General features: G+C 35.2%; 2 protein-coding genes across 4 annotated transcripts in view; one reads left to right on the forward strand and one right to left on the reverse strand.

Annotated features, from left to right (window-relative positions):
- Positions 1 to 164, reverse strand: part of LOC123551410 (uncharacterized) — a 69,897-nt gene extending 69,733 nt beyond the window's left edge. The window contains exon 1 of one of the 2 annotated variants that reach the window (XM_045340337.2): positions 29 to 164. The gene's annotated coding sequence lies outside the window, so the exon portion shown is untranslated. The remainder of the gene's footprint in view (positions 1 to 28) is intronic. The other variant, XM_045340338.2, reaches the window with a different exon arrangement.
- Positions 165 to 4,197: 4,033 nt separating this feature from the next.
- LOC123551411 (uncharacterized) lies at positions 4,198 to 25,174 on the forward strand. Of its 2 annotated transcripts, XR_008370546.1 has the most exons (3): positions 4,204 to 4,297; positions 6,121 to 6,272; positions 6,571 to 6,911. XR_008370546.1 is itself a non-coding variant. In XM_045340339.2 (2 exons), the coding sequence occupies exon 2, from the start codon at positions 19,461 to 19,463 to the stop codon at positions 23,412 to 23,414; it is 3,954 nt and encodes a 1,317-aa protein (XP_045196274.2). In that variant the 5' UTR covers positions 4,198 to 4,297; positions 19,114 to 19,460; the 3' UTR covers positions 23,415 to 25,174. The 2 variants fall into 2 exon arrangements, 1 of the variants encoding a protein (XP_045196274.2); XM_045340339.2 differs by lacking the exons at positions 6,121 to 6,272; positions 6,571 to 6,911 and adding an exon at positions 19,114 to 25,174 and having other exon boundaries at positions 4,198 to 4,297.

Consider the following 25,174-nt stretch of genomic DNA (forward strand, 5'->3'; position numbering starts at 1 on the left):
AGAGAATTAAACTATTTCACAAAGTAACCTTTACAAATTTAAGAAAGAAACGTCTTTTTTGTTGCTGTCGACAGTTGTTGCTTTAGTGATGCACTTCTTTTATGCATTTTTCAAATCGAATTGATTCCAGATTTAAGCGAGTAGAATTGTTATATGGGGCAACTGTTTTAAAATAAAGTAGATCTTCTCTCTAAATTAGATCATATGTATCCGTAACCTATCTATACTCGGACTTTAAACAGGCCTACACATATTTCTGGGATTCAGGTCGGAGTCATAGGCCGTATTTTTCCCGAGAGAATAAAATGTATAGACTACAGTAGTACAGTACGTATACGGCTCAACATGATGAACACCTATGACGGCTCATTATGACATATGAAAGATCACTTACAAACGTTTGCAGACTTATGACGTCATGAACGTACTATTGGTAATTAATTAATTAAAGTATTAGGATGCAATTAAATTTGTAAATATGAAGGTGAATTGTAAATATGAATGTGAATGACGAATTTAGGCTGACAGAAGTGCCAAGATACCCCGCAACAAATGCAAACTTTGAAAAATATAAATGTCCAAGCATAATGAATGGGCTTTCAAAATTTGAGTGCCCTAAAAGGTATGCAGTTAGGAAGTGGCTATGGCCTCTAGACCCGGAGTCTAGAGGTCCAGTAATCAATATATATGTACTAAATTATGTACTGTATTCCTAGTGTGTATATACTAGTAAGGTAATTGCTGGAAAAAGTTATGATTAGTTGTTACAAAGATGCAATTATTACATTTTTTGTAAGAAAGGTCTTTTCACCCCAAGACACCCAAAGACACACCAAAACACCCCAAGACACCTAGAATATTAATTTATTTGTATCATTTATCAAAAATATATATCTTAAAGACATGCTAATACAGTTAAGATAACCTTCAGAGTAGATTTGTTCAAGGAAATACATCTAAGAACATCAGCTGAAATGAACTTGTTATTCTAATATGCTTGCCTCTGTTAAAACACTCTTACGCTAGAATGACGTCACGTTTACGTGCCATGACGTCAAAGTTTTAGTTGCGACCAAGAAAGAGCACTTCTATATTTTATCTAATGTTTGAGATTAAGTTCATATTAGAATCGAAATAATTTATAGCACAAGCGTGCTTTAACACTATTTATACATTTGGGTGGTAATACGTCGTTCAAATAATTATCACGACGGACGTATAACCACCAATCGTGCATAAATAGTGTTAAAGCACTCTTTTGCTGTAAATTATTTCTTAATTAATGTGAAAGGGAGGTAAAGCCAACGTTACTATGTAAATTACATATTTATTTCATATTTATTTGTTTCCCATGGATATAGTCATTCTGCAGATCCCTGACGCCCTTACAGTTAAAACATTTTTGCTTATTAATCAAATTTACTAACATATTTTACAAACACAAATAACTTCTGAATGGAAGGGAAATAATTGGATATCCTTTAGGCTTTATCATAGTTAAGCTTTTTGGATTGTTCCCCTTGAATTATTTTGCTCTAAAGTTTCCTTTTTTATGATTAAGAAAAAGAGAAAATTATCACCTAAAACATTAAAATATGTTATTATTTTGACATTTTGATACTAAACAATTGGATAATTATTGTTTTTTAGGTGTCTTGGGGTGAAAAGACCCTTCCATTTTATTTTAATTTACTTGGGTTCGAGAGGTTCGAGGCAAATCTATATGAAATTTTAACAGCGTTTTCCGGTAGTCACCGTTATTTATTTACTCAAGCAGTAAAACAAATTCAACATTTCATGAGCACAATCCATGTATCGCCGTGACGTCACGCATTAATTAGCATCTGTTTACCTGGTGGTGGGCAAAACAAATATTTAACATCGTTTGTGTACATGGGATCGGAATTCTTAATTCTTAGTAACTTTTTCGCTCATTTATGGATTTTCTAAATTCAAAAAGTTTTAAGATACTTACAATTTTCATATTTTCGTGTTTCAAATATTTTTTTTAATGAATAACCGTTTTAAAATGACATATAATTTTAATAGCGGCGTAGTGATGTTCAAAACTTTTAGAAAAACACTTTTAGTTCAGTGTTCATAATGAATCCATTTTATTTACACAAAAAAAATGGATGTTCGGCGTCTGCCTATCCGATCACTGTCTTATCAGTTTTTAAAATAGAAAACACAACGGATTTGTATACCAACACGCCGGATCTCTCCTATACTAAAGAAAACATTCAGTTTATTATTTAAATTTAAATTTATCAGTCCCGAGAAAAGCAAGGATTTTATAAAAGCTTCTGATTACTGTGTACAAATTGCTACAAAATATTATTTATCGAATTTGCGATCGTACTTTTCTCGGGATTAAAGACTTATAAATAGATTCTACTTGTTTCTTGTCACCAGGAAGATCTAATACCGTCGTTCCAGTTGGAGTTTAAACAACACTCTCGTTTACGTCATTCTCTAAGCGCAAAAGGAATGCCTCTAAACAATAATTACTATACTTACTGCTATACTTATAATCTACACCTTTTGAGTGAGAAAAGTGTCAGCTTTCTTTTGACATTTAGATTTTTGAAGTTACGTTGTGAAAACTTTATCTGGATATTTTAAAATCAGAAAATTACATTTTTACGTAGACACGATCTAGACACTATCTTTTATACAAAAAAAAAATATGTAAATACGATTGTTTAGATTGTAAGAAATACATGTTTTTTTGTATAGGAATTGGGTAAGTAGAACATATTAAAACTAAGTTATTCTAAGCCATAACCAGTGGAGTCGAGGGAAGGAGATCGTTGAGGCTAGCAGAAAAAAAGTTATATTGGTTCGCCTCTTAGTATGACAGCACAATTATATTTTCCTCTGAAGTTTTGCATCCAAAGCGGAACAATGATACTATATCCTTTGCTAGTATTACACTCGAAATTAGTGACATTGACCTTTGATGGCCCTGTTTATGAGTTCTGCACATCGTCTTATTGCCACCTACATATATGTTAAATTTAAAGACAATACTTCGAATGGTAATTGAATTATGCTCCAGATACGAAATACAACAGACCTTTAAGTTCAGTTTGGGACCTTGAACTTTGACATACAAACCTGATTCTTGCACCCTGCACATGACCTTACACTCTCATTCATCAGATGTTCGACATGGTACCCGAGACGAACGGGGGACCATATGGTAGAGCTCTGGTATGCGAGAATGATGACCTTAGCGCCAACTGGTTTAATGCTAAGTTTGAAGTCTACAGACTAAGCTATTTCTTGCTGTCTGAGAATCAATAGAATAAAGTAAGGCTCCTTTCTTGATATCAAGAAGATATGTAGACATTGAATTTTTTATTGTTAGTATAAAAGGTCTGAAAATAGTTCACAGCACCCCATACAACTGCCATTCTCTTGTACTTAGAATATATATTAAGAATAAAACTTTTGGCATTTTGATACTGTTAGGATATTTGTATGATCTGCATTTTTACAACTGTTTGTAAGTGAAAAACATGTAGTTAAGTAGGCAAGTAAATAAAGGACGTTTCAATTTGAATACAATCAAATAATTCAGTGCCTTTCAGGTGTATTATGTCGTATAAAGGCCTAAGTATAGAAAAGGACCCAGCGCGGGAGACATCTGGTTTATGTGGATGTACAGTGTTTTAGACATTTTGATAGAAAAAATGGGAGAGGAGGTTGTATTTGGTGAAGTGAAATTCAATTTTAGTATGAGTAGTACTTCCAGGTCACAGCAGTGTGTTTTTGATGTGATTTTACAGTAAGCAAATGTGACATGAGAAATCTCTCTTAGAAGATACATGACCCCTACTTTTCTTTTCATTTTATATCAGTTTTATCATAACTCTTCAAAATGAGGTAAGGGTTTGTTCTCTGAAATGGGTTAAGCTTTGTTTGGTAGCTCTTTAAAAATGTCAGTTTTATATAGAATGTATAGGGAATACTATTTACTGGTGTGTGACCTAAATAGTGGACCGCAGACGCCGATGACGTAATATAGAAAATTTGTTTTGTAGTGTTCACGTCGTAGTTCGTTCATTTTTCAAGCAAAAATTCGCCATATAAAATCAGAACGGAGACAGGTTGATAAAATTGTTTAAAATGATAAATATATAGTTTGTCGTAAATATTATCGTCAATTATTTCCGGTCTTACTCAATAGCCGCTTTACGGTCGGGTATCACTTTAACCAATAAGCGCCTATATAATCAAGACCTTCAAAATGGCGGCCCCCATGTCAGCTGAACGAAACTCCATTTGCATGGTATTGAAAATATTTTTTCTCATTTATTTTTCAAAATTGTTTCATATATTTCACATAAGCCCTCGCGGGGCCTTTGGCCTCGCTCGGGCCTTCCGCGTATAAAAGCATATGTCGATTTAAACCATGGGGCTGTATCTTGTAAGACACAACTCCTGTTTAAACCGACTGGCTGGACTGGTGTAGAAAATTAAGAGGACATTCCTGAGTGAATGCCACCAAAATGCAAGTATCCGAAAACTGGTATATATTTAAGAATATAATTATTTACTTCATGTGTACTTGATTTTTTTTATCGAATACATGGAAGTAGAATTTACTTCTATGGGGTGCCGATTTACAATTTATTCACGTTTGTGACTAATATCTTTAATTCATTTTGTGATACTGTATCGTTAATTTACTTTATAATATCATTAAATGTATCTAATGATATCATTTAATCATGTTACTTAATGATATCAGTAATTATAAGATAGCATCTAGTACCTACATGTGTTATGTATTTTGTGCATGATTTAAGGTTCATGTGAAGTGTTTTGAAACTGCCCCCCCCCCCCCCCCCCCCCCCCCCCCCCCCCAGGTTGAATTTTTGTTTTATGTTTTTAGGCCTCATAGGCCTTTTTTCCCCCATAAAATGTATACCAAACTGTTCAGAATAAGAAAAAGTGTCTTTCAAGAGAATTTATTTTGTTTGGAATAATAATTTTTCTCTTATATCACACACTCGTCCACATTCTCTTGTAGAACATATCGAACTTCCTTTTCAAAATTATTTTGACATTATGTCTATACGTATTGTGTGCTTAACATATTTCTCCAGGTACTCACAGTTTTGAAAATGTTACAAAATCTGTATATTTCAAAACGTTGCAAAAGTTGCAAAATGAATGTGAAAGTAGAGCTGTCAAAATGACGAAATACTGTTATGTTCAAAAAAATATGTAAGTTAACCATATTTCATTACTGGGAGTACCTAGATATAAAAACAAAGTTTAAGAAAAAATACTAAGTTTGAAAAAAGGAGTTTGATATTTTCTTCGAAACAGAACTTTTACAGTCGAAATAGGCCTACATCTGATATCAGGAAGGTCTAATACGGGGAGTAGACACTCCGTATAAATCAATACATTTATCTGTATTATGCTGACGTCCCAGTCTGACTAAAGTTCTTGATCTTCTAAACGAAGATCTGAGAACGACCTATTCACATTCGTCTCCTGTATATTTTGGATTTCCATTATTGCTATTTTTATGTTATCCAATCAGACGACTTCCTGTAAACATGAAGTCATCGGGCCAACGACGGAAAATCGTCAAAGGATAATCGTTGTTGGGCCACTGTTGGCCCAGCAATGATTAATAAGTATTGTAAATACAGCGGTAGGGCCAACGTTGAACCAACCTTAAATTTCAGTCAAAGATATCTCTGCATTGGCCCAATGCTGATTTTCAGGGAAAGACTTACACAGAGAAAACATCGTTGGCCCAACGTTGGCCCATTAGAAGTAATGATATAATAATTATATATTTTACAGATCACTGTTTTATCACAAGCTCCTACAGGTAAACACCTTGTGTAGGTGTAACATGCAGTATTTAATTAATAATTAAATACTTTTCTGCACCAATTCGTAATCTGATAGTTTGGACTAATTAAACTTAATACTTATCTGCAGCCGTAATGATATTTTGAACTATTTCAGATCTACTACCCGAAGAATCTAATTTGTGAAAAAAATATTGAAGAAAAAAAAACGGCTATAACAAATATCTAATTTTATACAATCACAAAATGTTTACAATAAATCTGTTGCATATTCCAGAACATGAACTCTCGTTAACCCGAGTTATGTAAGAAATCCAAGAAAATGTGGTTAATTTTACTCTCTTGGCGAGATTTCTAGCTGCATAGGCATGCGAAGTAAAGGAAACTATTATACATGTTAACAAAAACCCGGTCTACTAGCTATAAACTGTAAGTAGAAGTTTTTGAATATTTTTTGATAAAGTTGTTGAATCTTATAGAGGATTTCTTTTTATAGCCTGTATGCATGTAGTATCTATGTTGAATACTTTTATCTAAAGCTGGCGGATGGCACTGTAATTAAAATACCTCATATTCTTGTTAATTTTAACATATTTTTCTCGGTTAAATACAGACAAAAATAAATTTCATACAGTTTATGTCCAGAGGTTTATGTGCATCTGTATAATCATTGATATCAATATGACGTAGATGGTTTAATCAACATTATGATTTTCGTTTTTTACAGGATGCTGTTCAAGAGAGTAATAATTGAGCGCCTAGCACTGTGGGGCATAGGAAAAAAAAGATAGAAAGCGGCAACTTCAGTGAGAAAAGAAAACAATCAGACAGAACTTGGATATGTAATTAGTTAAAATACAGACAGTAACTCATTTTAATAGGATTTAATCAGTGACTGAAAAAAAGATAAATAGATTTATAAATGGCTGAAATAAATATTTGACATGTTGTAGTGATGAAATATTCGGTTATATTTCTTCAGGAAACTTGCAAACAAATGTTAGATTTCTTCTTGTTAAATGTTAAACAAAATCACAATTATTTGAAAATAAAATGAGTACTAAATAATTTTAGTTTTAGTCTATTTTTTTCAAATTTGTAATCGTTGGGATAGCGTTGGCATCCTTCTTTCGGCCAACAAAGAAACAGAGTTGGCCCAACGTAGGACCAACCATGATAGACGAAAAAATGTTGTTGGCCCAACGGTAAGTGCAGGAGGGCCAATGGTAAGTGCAGGATACCAGTAGTTGGCCCAGTGGAGGGCCACCGATAAGTGTAGGATACCAGTCATTGGGCCAACGGTGTACCAACCGTTGGGCCAACGTTGCGCCAATTAGCAAAATGGCGTTGGGCCAACGATGGAAATCTTCGTTGGGCCAACGAAGTGTCTGTAGTTGGCCCAACGTTGGGCCAACGCATGTCTTCTATCTGGATTGTTCGATTGTCAAAGGATAAGAAAAATATGCGGTTATTCCAGGACTCGAACTCGGGACCCCTCGCTTACAAAGCAAGTGGCCTACCGACTGAGCTAACCGGCTATCTGATACATTACGACATAAGAATTGAAAATATCAAAAGTCAATGCTACATGTAGATTTGCAAGATGTTGTAAGCTAGGCTCTGATTGGCTAGTGAAAGAGCCGTCAGAACGAGGCAATGAATAGGTCGTTTTCAGATCCTATGCGTAGCGTACTTTAGTCAGATTGGCTGACGTCCATACCTGTAAATATCGACCAGTCGTTTGCGATCGATATTTTGTTTTCGCCACTATCGATTAGCGTGTAATTAGCACATTACCCCATGTTAATCATGGAGCTATAACACTTTTTGTTCAAAGGGTTTACCAGTCACATGTTAAGTGGCGATAATTAGATGATCAGTGATTGATCTAAAGGGATTCTGAAGGAAAAACAGCATGCGACTGCATGTGGTGATATGCCTTATTATTATGAATTAACTCGAGCTCACTTCCCTGAAGAAATATTTTACCACGTAACTTCAAACCTTTATCAAAGGACCGATTTTTGTTAGAGGATAAATAAAACGAAAAAAAAAAAAAAAAAAAAAAAAGAAGAACAGAAAGCTGACACTTTACTTAATCTTGTAGAGCCATAATTATAATTATTGTTTATAATGTCAGATTTCTACATACAGAAACAAACATTCTTCTTGAACGCAGAGAATGTTTTTAAACGAAATTGTTGTTTAAACTCCAAAGATTAGTTTAATTAATTTAATGTTAAAACTGTTGTGTGAAAAATACAATGTACATGTATTTAAATTAAAATAACAATGAAATTTAAAAAAAAAGGCCGACAACGAAGTATTAGTATTCCGAACTTTTAGATAAAACTGCAGAAAATCATCTAGGTTTAACACGCATTTACATGGGGAAGAACAAAGCAATATCATAAACAAATATTTTCAGGCAACAGTTTACAGTTTCTGCTTGCTATTTTCATTAAAATATGTCCTAATTTTATTGTTCTAAATACTCTGAATCAACAAGGCAAATATCATGTAAAAAACGACATCTTTCTCTCTGGGTAAGACAAGCCTAGATTTAGCCATTTTCACATGGCGAAAAGTAACATTAATGTAGATATTTTCCATTTAAAAACAGATGCAGGCAATGATTTCATGGCAGACTTTTTGTTTTCAACAAAAAAAACAAATGCTCTCCCAGATTTTCACTGAAAGAATGAGTTAAACTGTAAGGCGTAAGTGTGTGAGTAATAGCAGAAATAACCTATGGCATACGCTTCGATTGGACGACAGCATAAGATAAGATAAGATAAATGCCGCATTCCAGTCCCCGTATCAGTTGTTCCAGCTGATATTAAACAAAATACATATTCCCAAAGAAACTTATCTTTGAATAAAGTATTTCCTACTTCCTCAGAACAATTTAGTATATTTATTAAAAGTGGTTATGGTCTCTGAGGTATAAATTTCCAAAATTAAAATTCCCATGAGTGGTGGTTTCCAAACACTTTTGATAAACCTTAACACTAATTTCTAAATACTAATATTTTAGCTCATCTATAAGAAGATATGGAGAGTTATCCTAATCGACCTAGTGTCCATGACTGTGCATGTTCAATGTCCACACCATAGTTTAAGTTTTGATGCACTTTCTCTTTATCTCTGTAATTACGTGACGGATTTGCTTCAAACTTAAAATAATTATTTCTCATCATGACCAACATCAAATGGCTTAAGGGCAAGACCTATCGCACCAATATTTCACGAATTATCCACCCATTTTTTTTAGAATTTCAGGTTAAAGTTTTGGTGCTCTTTCACTCTGTGTCTGTTATTACTAAATTGATTTGTTTCAAAGTTAAACGTTGTTGTACGACATAATCAGCCACATAATATGACAAAAGGTATTTAACAGTGATACTAATTTCTCATGAATTATGCCCCTTTTTAAATCGAATTTTAAGTTAATTTTGATGTAATTTCACTGTATCTCTATAATTTAAATTTTCATAGTTTATTTCATTATTTACTTTTAACATATTTAGGGTCAGTTGTTTATATCATTCTTGATAAATAATAAAAAATAACTGAAAACGCTGTAAAACTTTTATTTATTATTAATATTTATAAGTGTATACATTGTCAACACAAGTTTAAAACAAGATGGTAAGCAATATAAAAACTAATAATACCAGCAATTTGATACAAATCATTGAAACACTAAATTCATTCGATATCATACGATTCTGTTTCTGGCCTTGCTATCCGCTATAAATAAAAACTCTTACCTATCAATACAGAAACATTGAATGATCTAATATTCACAAATCCTCTTGCTTTTCTTGTTGTTTTTTCCAGTTTTATATATATACAGAAGCAAAGTCCAGGGTTCTAGCCAGAAATTTTGGAAGGCATGTTGCAGTAAAAATCTGAGATGCCAACGGCAGCAAGGAGAGAATGCATGAGGGACTCCCCTCCTTTTGGGGGCGTATCCACGGGATCCTCCCCTAGAATTATTTTGGTTTAAATTACTCGTTTGGCAGGTTCAAAATGGAAATTTAAATACAAAAATATACAGTTATTATAACAATCTTTGAAAAAAAAATCGTGGTCTTAAATGCCCTCCATTATTCTTCAGCTTCTGCCACAGGTTGTATATTTCAATTAAAGGAAGAAACAGTCTGTTACACTCACTCGGAGCACAACAGCCTCACTGGGAGCGCTGAATTTTTCATGTGAGGAAGCCAACCAGTTGGCTTACGAAAGGTCGGTGGTTCTACCTAGATTCCCGCTCGTGTTGAAATAATGCACGGAGGGGCACCTGGGGTTTTCCTTCACCATCAAAGCTGGATCGTCATATGACCTATAATTGTGTCGATGGGACGTTAAACCCAACAAAATAAATAAATTGACACTACTTTCATGATTCAAGCCCGCCCGCTTAGCTCAGTAGGTAAGAGCGTTGGTCTACGGATCGCGGGGTCGCGAGTTCGATCCTCGGGCGGGGCGTATGTTCTCCGTGACTATTTGATAAACGACATTGTGTCTGAAATCATTAGTCCTCCACCTCTGATTCATGTGGGGAAGTTGGCAGTTACTTGCGGAGAACAGGTTTGTACTGGTACAGAATCCAGGAACACTGGTTAGGTTAACTGCCCGCCGTTACATGACTGAAATACTGTTGAAAAACGTCGTTAAACCCAAAACAAACAAACAAAAACTTTCATGATTCCTCTCACAAAAAATAATGGGTAAATCAGAGATTTATACATACGAAAAACATTGCCGCGAAATTGATAACTGATGTGTATTTTAATACCTGGCATTGCCTTTTAATTCAGTCCGTAAAACATGATTTCATTTCTTTTACGATAACGGTAAATATTTCGTTTGGATTATATACTTAATTACTTCAGCCTCGATGACATATATGTCACCAGTTGTAAAGGCGGAGCCAAATAATTTTGCCGATAAAATATACATCCAAAGCTTAGAGCGGTGGTAACACTGACTACAAATCCCCTCTCCTCCAGCTAAGAATAACTAACACTGGGATAAGAGTCCTGTATTGGTGCTTTACATATGGCACGCTAAACAACAAGGGAAGCTCCTGGAATTGGAGCGTCATATCCTCCGACTAACATGACTAACAGTCTTCTGGAGGACTCGCCCGTATGGATTACCGGTGGCGACTATAAATACGCTTACATACGAACAAATAAACATACGAAGATGCCATTTGTTTATCACATGTTTAAACTGAAGTCAAAGGGCAGCGTTTGAATACAATATCGTTTTAGGACAACATGTCACTCGGCAGTTAAGGGATGGCGGGAATAGTATGAAGATGTGAATTGAACATTAATGTTGGTGACCCGCTTTGTATTGTGTATTATGAACGGAAATGGCCGCGGGTATTATTGATTATTAGGCTAGATGGAGAGTTCTTTCACATTTATAAAAAACAACACATTTACGGCAAAAAAAAATCGACACTTTTTTATATTTTTTTCGCCATTTGTGAACTTTTAGAAACCCTGTCTCTTTTATAATATCAGAAGGGTTTTGATTCAGTTAAACTTCATCTGCATCATATGCCACAAGGCACAGATCTCAGGCACTGATATTTTGTGAATCAATCCCTATTTAACTAAAAAAAAATCAGGATAAAGTTTTGATGCACTTTCACTATATCTTTGTTATTACCGTATGGATAGGATTCAAACTTAAATTAGATATTCCACATTAACACCCATATCATATGACATAAAGACTATAACACTTTGACCAGTATTTCATGTAAGCGCCCCTTTTCAATTTCGATACACTTTTACTATGTCTTTGATATTACATGTTGCACTTAGTGAATTTGATTCAAACTTAAAATATTTTTTCTTATTCTCGTCATCATTATAAGACACATGATTCATAACTCTGGTGCTAATATCTTATGAATCATGTCCCCTTTTTGGGACGATTATCCCCAGAATGAACAATACGGTTAAGATTCTGTTAATACCATATGCCTACAAGCAACAGTAAACAATCGCCCCCGAAATAGTCCTAACATTTTCGCAGAACAGTAATTACATGTATGGCATATAAATTTGTTTTACCTCCCACCAGATTCTAGCCCTTTCAGTGGTTGAGTAGTGTCACGTGGTTGCCCTCCATATTTCTATAGCGGGTCAGTGGGTGACCCTACATGAGAATTGCAATTCAAAATTGCGTGATGTTGACCATAAAATTAGCATTACATGTATTATTTTAAAAATTCAGAAGGATCCTTTACCACCTTCAGAGACTTTTCGAGAAGTAATGAAGTGGTCGATAAAACAAATCAATTATTGGGTTAGTTACTGACCCTCTACGGACATATGTAGGGTCAGTATGCTTTATAGAGAGCTCGGCTTCGCCTCGCCCTCTATAAAATATACTGACCCTACATATTTCCGAAGAGGGTCAGTAACAAACCCAATAATTAATAATGTATAGCTGTCCAAAATACACAGAATACTATAATTTCTACGTGATTCTGTAAATGATTATGTCATGCAGCCGTCTGTTATCCTTTCAGATAACATTAGAAAATATTACATAATGAAAGTAAATTAATTCGCCCCCTATGAATGAAATATCCCTATGAATGGAACTTTTTTCGTCTTTGGTAAGGTAAAATTCAATGACATAATACACACACTGTATAATATGCAGAGATAAAGCTAATAAGTCATGCGAAATGTAAGACGTATTTAACAAAAATATACAACACACCGAATTAAGATTTTATCGAAATACTTAGATAATGTGTGTGTGTGTGTGTGTGTGTGTGTGTGTGTGTGTGTGTGTGTGTGTGTGTGTGTGTGTGTTCAGGTTTAACGTCTTTTTCAACAATTTTTCAGTCATATAAACGACGGTGCACTTCGTTATAACTTATCACCTCGGTCTATAAATAATTCATCAAACAAACACTGGTTTCGAGCACAGTTTCATTCATAACAAATGTCGATACAAACTATACTGCGCATTATTAATTATATGTTTAATAAAAGTATTACTTTTACTAGGTATGACTTTGCATATAATACAATAAATAATGAGCACAAAATATGAATAATGTAACAGGAGAGCATAAGTTTTAAAAATAAATTCTTCCAGATCAGTTCCTATAGGTTCTAGGGGAGGTAAGCGCTGCGTGGAATTGCAACAGTAACGTGAGAAGAATCTACGACAGCGTACATGTTATATTTTGCTACAGAAATAATGTTTACACTTACAATAGAAACTATAATATTTAACGGCAGTTTGTTTGAATTTTTTGGCAGTTTTTATACTAAACAAGTTCGTTTTAGAAGCAATCTGACGAATGCTGAAAGTAATATTGTAAAAAGTGCTCTTCGCGGGGGTGAGGGTGGGGGTGGGGAGGGTTTAAACACCCGTTTTCAGCTGTATTTCAGGTTCAGGTTATATTAAGATAGTGGACCCGTAATGGTAATGTTTAACAATTGCATTTACTTAATACAGTCTTGAAGTTAACATTGTTTCTGCACTGTGTTGCATTTTTAAACAACTTTTACCGTGCCTTTTTTGTGTGTTTTTTTTAATATTGTATAATTTATGTTATTTCCTCAAGCTCAAACAGAGACAAATTTCAAAGTGATAACCACTGCGCAAAACGATCTTAGAGAATTCATTATACCAAACAGTTTTATAAAAGAAACCTCAAAGTATTGCGCAGTAATGATAAAACACAAAACAAAATTGTCGATAACATTATTTTGGGGGATCCTCAAGTAAAATTATTCAATCGGACAGAAATTAAGCTCCAACACTGAAAAATTATGGCCTTGCTCTATGCATTCAAAAATAAACATAGGGCAGAAGTAAAACCTACCTATATTTCTTCCACAATATGTAAACTAATGAATAAATGCAAAATAAAGAACTTTTATCACGTGTAACTCAATATTTTCAAAGATGATTAAACCTTCACCCTTCTGTATCAGAGGTTAAATTCACTTTAAACAGCAAGAAATGGCTAATCAAAGGAAAAGTTTCCGCTTTTGTACAAAAATTCAATAATAAGTCTTGAAAAAAACAGTTGATCTTACTAGATAAAAGAAATATAATGAAAAAACAAACAAACAAAAACGTTTGGTCTTAGCGGGGCTTGAAATACGTCCTCCTGAAAAATTAATTAAAGTAGGTTTATGGTAGGAATTGAATATTCTTCAAAAAAGGAGGTACACTATTACGGGTCCGTCAATTTTCCTAACCATCGTATTAGAGAAGGAACAGGACTAGACCATAATAATTAACAGTTCGGTTGGTAGCGCGGTTCGAACCAAATATTTCCCTCAGAACGACAAGAAAATCGCCCCTTCAGTACTTCAGTGCTTTGATTAGCTCCACTATTCGGGGAATGGTGGGGCTATTCCACTCGCCGTGGCGTCGGTGTCGGCGTCAGCGTCAGCCTGAGCTTTCTTTGTTAAAGGTTTTCGGCAACCTTTGTTTTTAGCTCACCTTAGCACAAAGTGCTCAAAGGTGAGCTTTTGTGATCGCCCTGTGGCCGTCGTCTTCCGTGCGTCTGTCCGTCCGTCGTCAGTCGTCCGTTGTCCGTCGTCAACAATTTGACTGTTAACACTCTAGAGGTCACAATTTTGGCCCACTCTTAATGAAACTTTGTCAGAATGTTACCCTTAATAAAATCTTGGACGAGTTCAATATTGGGTCATCTGGGGTCAAAAACTAGGTCACCAGGTCAAATCAAAGGAAAAGATTGTTAACATTCTAGAAGTCACAATTTTGGCCCGATCTTAATGAAACTTGGTCAGAATGTTACTCTCAATAAAATCTTAGATAAGTTCAATATTGGGTCATCTGGGGTCAAAAACTAGGCCACCAGGTGAAATCAAAGGCAAAACTTGTTATATAACACTCTAGAGGTCACAATTTTGACCCAATCGTAATGAAACTTGGTCAGAATGTTACCTTCAGTAAAATCTTGGACGAATTCGATATTGGGTCATCTGGGGTCAAAAGCTAGGTCACCAGGTCAGATCAAAGGAAAAGATTGTTAACACTCTAGAAGTCACAATTTTGGCCCAATCTTAATGAAACTTGGTGAGAATGTTATTCTCAATAAAATCTTAGAAAAATTTGATATTAAGTCATCTGGGGTCAAAAACTAGGTCACCGGGTTTAATAAAAAGAAAAGCTTGTTAACGCTCTAGAGGCCACAATTTTGACCCAATCTTAATGAAACTTGATCAGAATGTTACTCCCAATAAAGTCTTGGATAAATTAAATATTGGGTCATCTGGGGTCAAAAGCTAGGTCACCAGGTCAAATCAAAGGAAAAGCTTGTTAACACTCTAGAGGTCACAAATTTGACCCAATCGGAATGAAACTTGGTCAGAATGTTACCTTCAGTAAAATCTTGGGTGATTTCGATATTGGGTCATCTGGGGTCAAAAGCTAGGTCACCAGGTCAAATCAAAGGAAAAGCTTGTTAACACTCTAGAAGTCACAATTTTGGCCCGATCTTAATGAAACTTGGTCAGAATGTTACCCTCAATAAAATCTTGTATGAGTTTGATATTGGGTCATCTGGGATCAAAAACTAGGTCACCAGGTCAAATCAAAGGAAAAGCTTGTTTACACTGTAGAGGCCACATTTATGACTGTATCTTCATGAATCTTGGTTAGAGTGTTAATCTTGATGGTCTTAAGGTCCGGTTTGAATCTGGGTCATGTAGGATCAAAAACTAGGTCACCAGGATCTGGTCAAATCAAAGGAAAAGCTAGTAAACACTGTAGAGGCCACATTTATGACCGTATCTTAATGAAACTTTGTCAAAATGGTGATCTTGATGATCTTTAGGTCAAGTTCAGATCTGGGTCATGTGGGGTCAAATCAAAGGAAAAGCTAGTTAACACTTTAGAGGCCACATTTATGACCATATCTTAATGAAACCTGGTTAGAATGACCAACAGGTCAGGTGAGCAACGCAGGACCTTCATGGCCCTCTTGTTCTTTGTACTAATGCTTATACCTTACTGTAACTTCACATTAACATTGTTCAGCATGCAAACAAATTATACGCAAGGTCAAGGTCACCAAGGTGTTATACTTAGGTTATTTTTAAGGTTAAAGTTTTTCGGCAACCTTTGTTTTTAGCTCGACTATTCGAAGAATAAGTAGAGCTATCCTACTCACCACGGCGTCGGCGTCGGTGTCGGCGTCGGCGTCGGCGTCACACTTTGGTTAAGTTTTTCGTACCAGTCCACATTTTGACAAAGTCTTTTGAGATAAAGCTTTGAAACTTTCAACACTTGTTTACCATCATCATGGCCAGTTATAGGCAAGAGCACATAACTCCATCAAGGATTTTGGCTGAATTATGGCCCCTTTTGACTTAGAAATCATGGTTAAGTTTTTCGTACCAGTTCATATTTTGACAAAGTCTTTTAAGATAAAGCTTTGAAACTTTCAACACTTGTTTACCATGATCATGGACAGTTATAGGCAAGAGCACATAACTCCATCAAGGATTTTGGCTGAATTATGGCCCCTTTTGACTTAGAAATCGTGGTTAAGTTTTTCGTACCAGTTCATATTTTGACAAAGTCTTTTAAGATAAAGCTTTGAAACTTTCAACACTTGTTTACCATCACCATGGCCAGTTATAGGCAAGAGTACATAACTCCATCAGGGATTTTGGCTGAATTATGGCCCCTTTTGACTTAGAAATCTTGGTTAAGTTTTTCGTACCAGTTCATATTTTGACAAAGTCTTTTGAGATAAAGCTTTGAAACTTTCAACACCTGTTTACCATCACCATGTCCAGTTATAGGCAAGAGTACATAACTCCATCAAGGATTTTGGCTGAATTATGGCCCCTTTTGACTTAGAAATCTTGGTTAAGTTTTTCGTACCAGTTTATATTTTTTGTAAAGTGTTTGACATATGGCTTTGAAACTTTTATCACTTGTTTAGTATAATAGTCTCTATCTGTAGGAAAGAGAATATAACTCTGTCATCTATTTTGGCTGAATTATGGTCCTTTTTGGACTTTGAAATTGGTTCTGTTTTCATACAAGTCCATGTTTTGTCAAAACTATTTGACATATGGCTTTTAAACTTTGAACACTTGTTTATCATTATGATTTCCATCTGTAGGCAAGAGTACATAGCTATTTTGACTGAATTATGGCCCTTTCTGGACTTTGAAATTGCCTCATATATTGCCATTTAGTGCAAGACGTATCGAAATCATAGTAATACAGGAACATTGTTTGTCTAATCTATTTATTTCTTTTGTCTGAATATCCGTAGAAATATTTTGACCCCATTCTTCAATCAATTCTTCGAATAGTCGAGCGCGCTGTCATCAGACAGCTCTTGTTCTGTCATATCTCTATTACTGTTACTTATATCTTACTGCAACTTGACATAAACATTGTCCAGCATACAAACAAAGTATGAGCTGGGGTTGGGCCCATTATACCCAAGGTGACCAATTTGATATACTTTTCATGTTAATGTTTTTCGAAAGCTTCGTTTATAGACATATTTTTGGACTAAAACTGTCGTCCAATATCATCATTAACGTTATAGTCATTAACCAGTGACACCTTCAGTTTCCTCTGTTGTGCCATATATTAGGATCCGGCATGGAAATAGTCGAGCTCGCCGTTTCCTGTGACAGCTCTTGTTTATACCTATAATTCGATGTAATGATATCCTAAGTTGATTTTATGATATCGTAAAATAAATTTTATATCGGTAAATCATAACTCAGATATGGATATCTCAAAATGTATGTGATTTTACGATATCATAAACCGGATATATGGATATAATAAAATCTGTAAAAAATCTTCCCTCAAGTCAAGTTTGTTGAAATAGTTACACTTGGCACAATAGTTATAATAACATTTCTAACACTTAGAGATATCATCCATATTATCTTTGTATTACTTTTTTTCTAGTTTGTATAAATGGTTTCAGTTGGCTGCATTTAGGGTCAGCCATGGCTAAAAATACAAAAAAAATCTTCATTCTTTTTTCTTATAAACCACTTCATAGATCTTCACAAAACTTGGTCACTAGCATCCCTGTATGTATCTCACTCAGATAGAGAAAAAAAAAACATTAATATTTTAACAATATTTTCTTATTAGTCGCTTGATGAGGCTTCATTTATCTTGTTCTTTTGCATCTCTCAAGTTTGTTCAGATGTTCCGCTTGACTGTACTTATGGTCACCCTGCGCTACAAATATAAAACAACTTTAAAGGACAAGGAATGCCTGATAGTAACTTAATTTTTTATGAAAGTCATCCTCAAGCCTTTCATTACGATCGATTTTAGTGTGTTTATGACGTCATGTACCCACTACTGAATTCTTTATTTAGCAAACAACCTTTTAAATAGATTAATTTCATGTTTCTTGGGTGTAAGATGTAAAACATGGTAATTTCTTTCATTATAGCTTGAAAATGTAGACAAATTATTTTTCAGAAATAGGTAAATACAGTTGAGATATGTATTTGGGACTTTAATTTTTCCGCCATTTTGTTGTGTTTTTTGTTGCCATGGAAACAAAATGGCCGCCATTTTGATAAAATATTTAAATGTTCATAACTTTCTCATCTTTAAGCTGATTTTGAAAATTCTTTCACTTCTTTAAACGATGTGATAAATAACATAAGAATAACATTGCCTTTCCTTTAAATGTCTATCTTCTCATAAACCACTTGATTATGTGTTCGCAATATTAAGTTCAGTGCTAAGTTTTGTTTTTAAGAATCTTCAATATGTTCCGCTTGAATGCACTTAAAGGCCACCAGAGCTAAAATAGAAAAATAGCATGTGAGTTTGACCCTTTCCAAACTCGGTATGTCTTGAATCTTTCTTAAACATATTGGATAGTTTTGCTTGATGACACTTTGGGCCATCAGGGCTAAAAATAGAAATAAACTTCTTTTGCGATTCGCGTAATGGATCTCTCTCAAGTTTGTTTAAATAGTCCCGCTTACGTCTTTTATTTGCAGAGAAAATGTAGAAAAAACCATTAAAGACTTCTCCTCATGTACCTCCTGATAGGCTTAGGGCCTCGTTTATAATGGGATAGTCTATCAGTAGACCTAAAATAGGACACTGACCTTTAACCTTCAGATGTTTTCTAATCAACTTCTGGATAACTATCTATGAATTTCGATGTAAAAACTTAATTATGTATGAACATTGGTCTTTATTCAATTAATCTATTATTTTCCAGGTGGAACTACTGTCACGGCCTTACAATTTCCTGACGTTGGCAGATACAAAATATGGACTAAAGTTAATATGCAATCAGTCTTGGTGATGATAAACAAGATTATAAGCAAAGCCGAGTTGCTGTAATAGTACAGAGCAGAAAATCTCAAACTGTGCTAAGATTTATCTTCACGTCGGCTGCAAAAAAGGCGAGGAACTGTAAAAAAGTTGCTTCAATTTTAACAGTATATTTTATATCCCGGATTTAATCTTGAGATAATGTTTATCTAGACTCTTGGAAGTTCTGACTAAATTACTGTAACAAACACGACTTATAGACTGACGAATAACAACAGAAAATATTAAAACATGGCCCAAAAGTTGTCCAGTGTGATTTCAACAAGCAGACCTGTTGACCAGATGGGTAAATTACCTATCACGGAGTCATGTACAACCACTCCTTGTTTTTCGGACTTAGATAGTGGGTGCTTGACATCAAAGGATACACCAAGAGTACTTGTAATTCCTCGAAATCAACAACAGGTATTTGCAGAAAAACAGAAAGTTTTGAAAATATTGAAAAAGACTTCAGGTGAGGGAAGTGTAACCAAAGATGTAAACACCTCTTTGGATGTAAGCGAAAACGCCATACTCGACATTTCGGCTTCATCAGGAAGCACATGTATCTCTAGCAGACACTTAAAATCAAGCATAACTGATGTAAATGACCGTTCGGATTCTGATGAAATGATAATAACTACAGATATTGTGAACACGAAGCCCCTTCTTAATCTACCTAATAGAGTGTTTCAATCTCCTTTTATTGTAAGCAAAACAGCAATATGTTCGTCGAATGAGATAGATCATACTACTGGAATGAAAAATGCTATATTAAATGCAGACAAGCGAGAATTGCTGAATAAATCAGGAAGTAATATTCATACAAAAAGTGAGACATATTTGAATGAAAGTTTGAAAAGAAGGCATTCTTATGATGAAGAAAATAATACAATAGTGTCAATAAAACCTTCATTGGGAGAAACAATGACGTCAGTCTTAATACACAGTACCCCAAAAAGTTCAGCTGTTATCGGAAAAGCAGTACATTCAAATTTACAAGAGCCTTTACAGAGAAGTTTCCAAGCTGTCTCAAATATTGGCATGGTTACTAAACCTTCAGAGCTTCATCCACCTTTAGTTTCTAGGCTTCAGGCACCATTTTATCCTAGTCAGTCACCATTAAATCATGCTCAGTCAACATTACATCTTGTTCCATCAGCACCATTTCAGGCTGCGACAGTGACTCATGAAACATTTAACGTTCCTTCAGTTTTAGTGTCTGCAACAGGTCTCGTACCGTTAAAGCCAACAGAAAATACACCCGTCTGTTCTGAAAAGAAAGTCCAGACGAACATAAAAGGTGAAGATTTCACGAGAAAGCCAGTAGCAGCATCTCTATCTGGCCAGACACTGTTTGATTCTGTTACATCAGCGAATGTTAAATCAGTTGCAGCATCGGCAAGGCACACGGATAGTGCATTAGGATGGAAGCAGAGACCGGCTTTGCAGCTTAATTTGCCCAAAACACCAGTTTGCTTTAAACAGAACTACCTACCACCTTTTAAACCGCACACTACGAGTGTGCTAAACAGAAGTGAACCTCTATTAGGCACAACAAGTCCGAGTGTAGCAAATTTCTTAAATCATGGATTTATTACGTACAAAAATTGTCGGGATGGATTTCGGGCTATTGTTGTTGACACAAACGGTCGTTACATAATATACCCTATAGTGAAACTTTCAGAAGACGGAGTTGCAGAAAATATTAAATGTAATTCAGTCACTGCAGCTACAAACGTAGAATCTGCCGCACCTTTGATGGCTAATATTCCCCCTTTCTCAGGTCCAAGCACAGCTTCAGTGCAGAAACCGTTATATGATATTTCTTCTGCTGCATTGACGTCCGCCCCATGTGTGGCAAAGGTTATTCAAGAAACAGCGATTTTAAACTCTCGAGCAGTTTCGGGTACGGTGTCATTAAATAAAAATCCGCCTGCTCCGCTAGCATCGACAAGCTCCACGGCGAAAACTGTAAATGGAATATGTGCAAAATCGCTTTTGAATTCTAGTGATGTTCTTGAAGACATATTTTCTGAAAAAAATCCATCACTTGCTTCATCCGTAAAGTCAGAAATAGGTAAATCTTCAAAAGAACAAACAAAATATAGAACTGTTAAAGAGACCACAAAAAACTCGTCAAAATTATTTGATAGTGATAGTAGTACCTACTGTGTCAACGACAAAGACACAGTGAAAACAAGTCATTCATACCAGGAACACATGCTTTCTAAAGATTGCAATTCTGAAAAGTTTACTTCTAAGACAATGATTGATTTAGACCAAATCATTGAAAACGAAATCCTTTGTATAAATGGAGTAGGAAAAAAGAAAGAAAGCTCAGATTCGACTAAAGAAAGGTTCCCATATTTTATATTGTCTGAGGGAACAAGCGACTGCTATAGGCATGTGAAAGGATTAAAACCGGAACATGTATTGGAAAATTCGCCAGGTCTTCGAAATCACGTCGAACAACAGCTTAGCACACAAAGCAATCAAACCATTTGTTCTAACACTACAAATAGAAACAAGAGCGCCGAGACCGCTAACCCACTTGTTTGCATTCCATTTAGCCATGATGTTGAAAGCGCATTACAAAGTAGGAATGAAAATGAAGAATTCAATTTAGATTCAGAGGGAGCGCAGAAAATCAGTCCTTATCCTTCACCGATTTTTCTTGTCCCAAACAAACATCACAGGACTTTTTACTCAGTAATAGAAGACACTGAAAACCAAGACATACAGGTACCAGTAGGCTCTAATCTTCAGAGTCAGTTTTTAGAAAGTGAGCGGTCTGTTTACTTTCCAGACAAATGTGATAGCATATGTACTGAAGATTCTGTTTGTGTTTCCTCTGTAAAATTTAATGCAGATTCAGATAGGATTGATACAAACCAAGGAATGGACTCAATGATAAAGTATTCAGAGGAAAATTTTACTTCAAATGTTCAGGTTGAAACAGACCAAACGAACAGAGACACAGCAGCTATATTATCTACTGATCTGGTGAAAATTGAACCACTAAATGATGAAGTATTAACAAATGATAAAAAAATTTATTTGTATAATACAAATTCAGAAAATGGCTCAACGCAAGATAAGATTGAAATATGTACATCTTCTGTATCTTTCGATTCAAATGTTAAGCTTAAAGCAGAACTCCAGGATAAAGTCCCTCAAATACTCAGTGATATTCTTAAAGTAGAGCTACCAAATGAAAATATACTGACCTATGAAATAAATTGTGATAGGAGTGTAACAAATCTTGACAAAGATTCACCGCCAGAAAACTGTGTGACTGTAGATTTAGCTGCACATGTCCAGGTAAAAATAGAGCCGCAGGACAAAGACACATGCCCGCCCATGTCCTTAAATGGCCAATTTTCAGATGTTACGACGTCTCCAGATAAATTTGTTACAGACGTCATGATAAAAGCAGAGCAGTCAAACATAGAAGCGTGCTCGCCAGTAGCTAGTGATCTTGTAAAAATAGAACTAGTAACTGATGATATTGATAAAATGGTAAAAGAAACCAATTCTGATATATGTGACCATCCATTTGAAACAGATTTGTTTTCAAAATATGCCGACTCCAATATCGGAACCGAGTCATTAAGAAAAAATTCACAGCTACTAAGTGTACGTCAAATCACCAAGCCTCATAATGTCAAAGGAGCAGATTATGCAAATTCTAATACAAACAAGGGGAATTACTTGCATATATCAGATCAAGCATCTAATAATAGTACTTCTGCAGACGTTGATGCAGAATTCAAAATAGATAATATGGCTTATAACAGAAAGAGAAAGCACGACTCTGGTTATATAACTGTCTATGGTGGTAAAGAAAGTCTGGTGAAGAAATTAAAATCAGGCACCTGTCTGCTTCCTGAAAATGTTTTTTCGGTATTAACGAAAAACGAATCAAGCTGGCAGATATGTAAATCAATTTTCTATGACCATTTTAGTTATAATTACAAATGTATGCCTCATGACCAACCTGTTATTAAACAGGTGTTCAAAAACTGCGACCACAACTATTGTATTCCCTGCGCGAATTTCAATGACCACACTTATGCCAACCCTTACGGAATGGTCAGAAAGCTGCGAACATACCGTGGACATGCTGCGAATATGCCGCGAAATACCTATTCGCAGAAAGTATTCGCGGGATATTCGCTGCTACCGCGATCATGCCGCAATTGATTTGATACTAGTTCGCAGGAAGACCAGTCATACGGCATGTTCGCGAGAAGAACTTAGAAGATTATAATCTTTTGGTAAACTGTTCATGAAGAGCTTTTATAAGATCAGGTTATTGTAGATCAATTAATTTGTAACATTATCTGTAAGGTCACAGTATGAGTCTGATAAGTTTATTACAACCTGCTATTCTGGACAGGTTTAGGAGGAAATCTATGTGCATTACAGACAGTTTTCATGAGTGATTCTTAGAGGCTGATAGGAATATATTCTTTTTGTGGTAATTAAGTCAGAAAATTTATGTTTAATATCTATACTCATATATCTCAATAAACATAAGGATTTTGAAAATGAAATAGGTATGCTTAAACTTTTGCAGAGCTGTATCAGATTATCTAAAAAGAATTTGACAATTTCTAAGCTTTATAAGTCTGATAACATGTAAAACTATGACAGACTTGTAGTGATACGTACATTGTATAACTTTTAAGCAAGAAATATCATTGGGATGAAATAAATACATGCACTCAGACACTGTTATTGAAATGACAATTAACAGAATTCAAACATATTTTATCATCAAAACCCAAAACGCTCCAAATATGATATGAAAAAGTTCATCGTTAACAATTTGAATTTGTTACATTCAGTGTTCAAGTTTATTCAATAAATTTATATCCCTGATTCCTATTAATTTGTTTTTGCACTTTTTCTGTACATGCTTTTTTGTACACAATTTCTGTGGTGATCGTTTTCAGCTAGTTCGCGGCATGTTCGCAGCAACTAATTCGCGGGATGGATCGCATCAATTAGTTCGCGGGATGATCGCAGCATCTTATTCGCGGGAAATCCACAGCTACTAGTTCGCGGGAAATTCGCGGCAACTTGTTCGCAGCAAAACTAATTTGCATGTAAATAGTGAACACCAAACGAACATCCCGCGAACAATTACACCAATTGTATCAAAAGTGTTCGCGGCATGTTTGCCGGATATTCGCGGCATGATCGCAGCAAGTGTTCGCGGCAAGCTATAATAATTCCGTAAGGGAAGCTTTTAAGAGTGGCCTGTTCATGTTATAATAGAGCAATGTCGGCAGTTATCGATACCTTAAGCATTATCATAATATAACTGATTTTGTTTATAGAATTTACGTTCTGAAGGAAGCATAAAATATCTATATCGACAGGTTAGGGAAACAATCTACTATGAATTTTCTAATGGGGTCGGAAACTGCCGACAAAATGTTTTTATGTCGGCAGATATCGACTCCCCATTCTGTCCTTGGCATCTAGGTAATATTTTCTTCCATAACTGTTGTCTTTCCCACTTGTCCTCGTGTTGCATGTTTGAAAGCAATTTTAAGGGAGAGAACACTATCCACCTTTCGACTTGCAGTAACCAAATATTACTGTGGGAGATACGTCCTGTCAGTAAGAGCAATATCTTGATGTAAAACGATAGTGTACATGAGTTTCGTTTGGACTCACAGACATTTAAGAAGAACTTGTGACGTCATAAAAACACCACAGAAAATATTAAAGACTGGCATTAGGGTGTCGATAACTGACGACTGTCGGTATTACCCGACATTACGCTAGTTTTCATTTCAATGTTTATATATAAATATATTGTTACATGTCATACTTGTGTATAATTAAACTACACTGTATATATTTCGGTGTAAATGAGATGTGGAACCAAAATTTGTAGTCCTGTTTGGCGTAAAACCCAAATAAATAAATGAAGTATATATTATAGGTTA

The sequence above is a fragment of the Mercenaria mercenaria genome, chromosome 4 (assembly GCF_021730395.1).
Source record: "Mercenaria mercenaria strain notata chromosome 4, MADL_Memer_1, whole genome shotgun sequence".
In the NCBI taxonomy this organism is placed as follows: domain Eukaryota; kingdom Metazoa; phylum Mollusca; class Bivalvia; order Venerida; family Veneridae; genus Mercenaria; species Mercenaria mercenaria.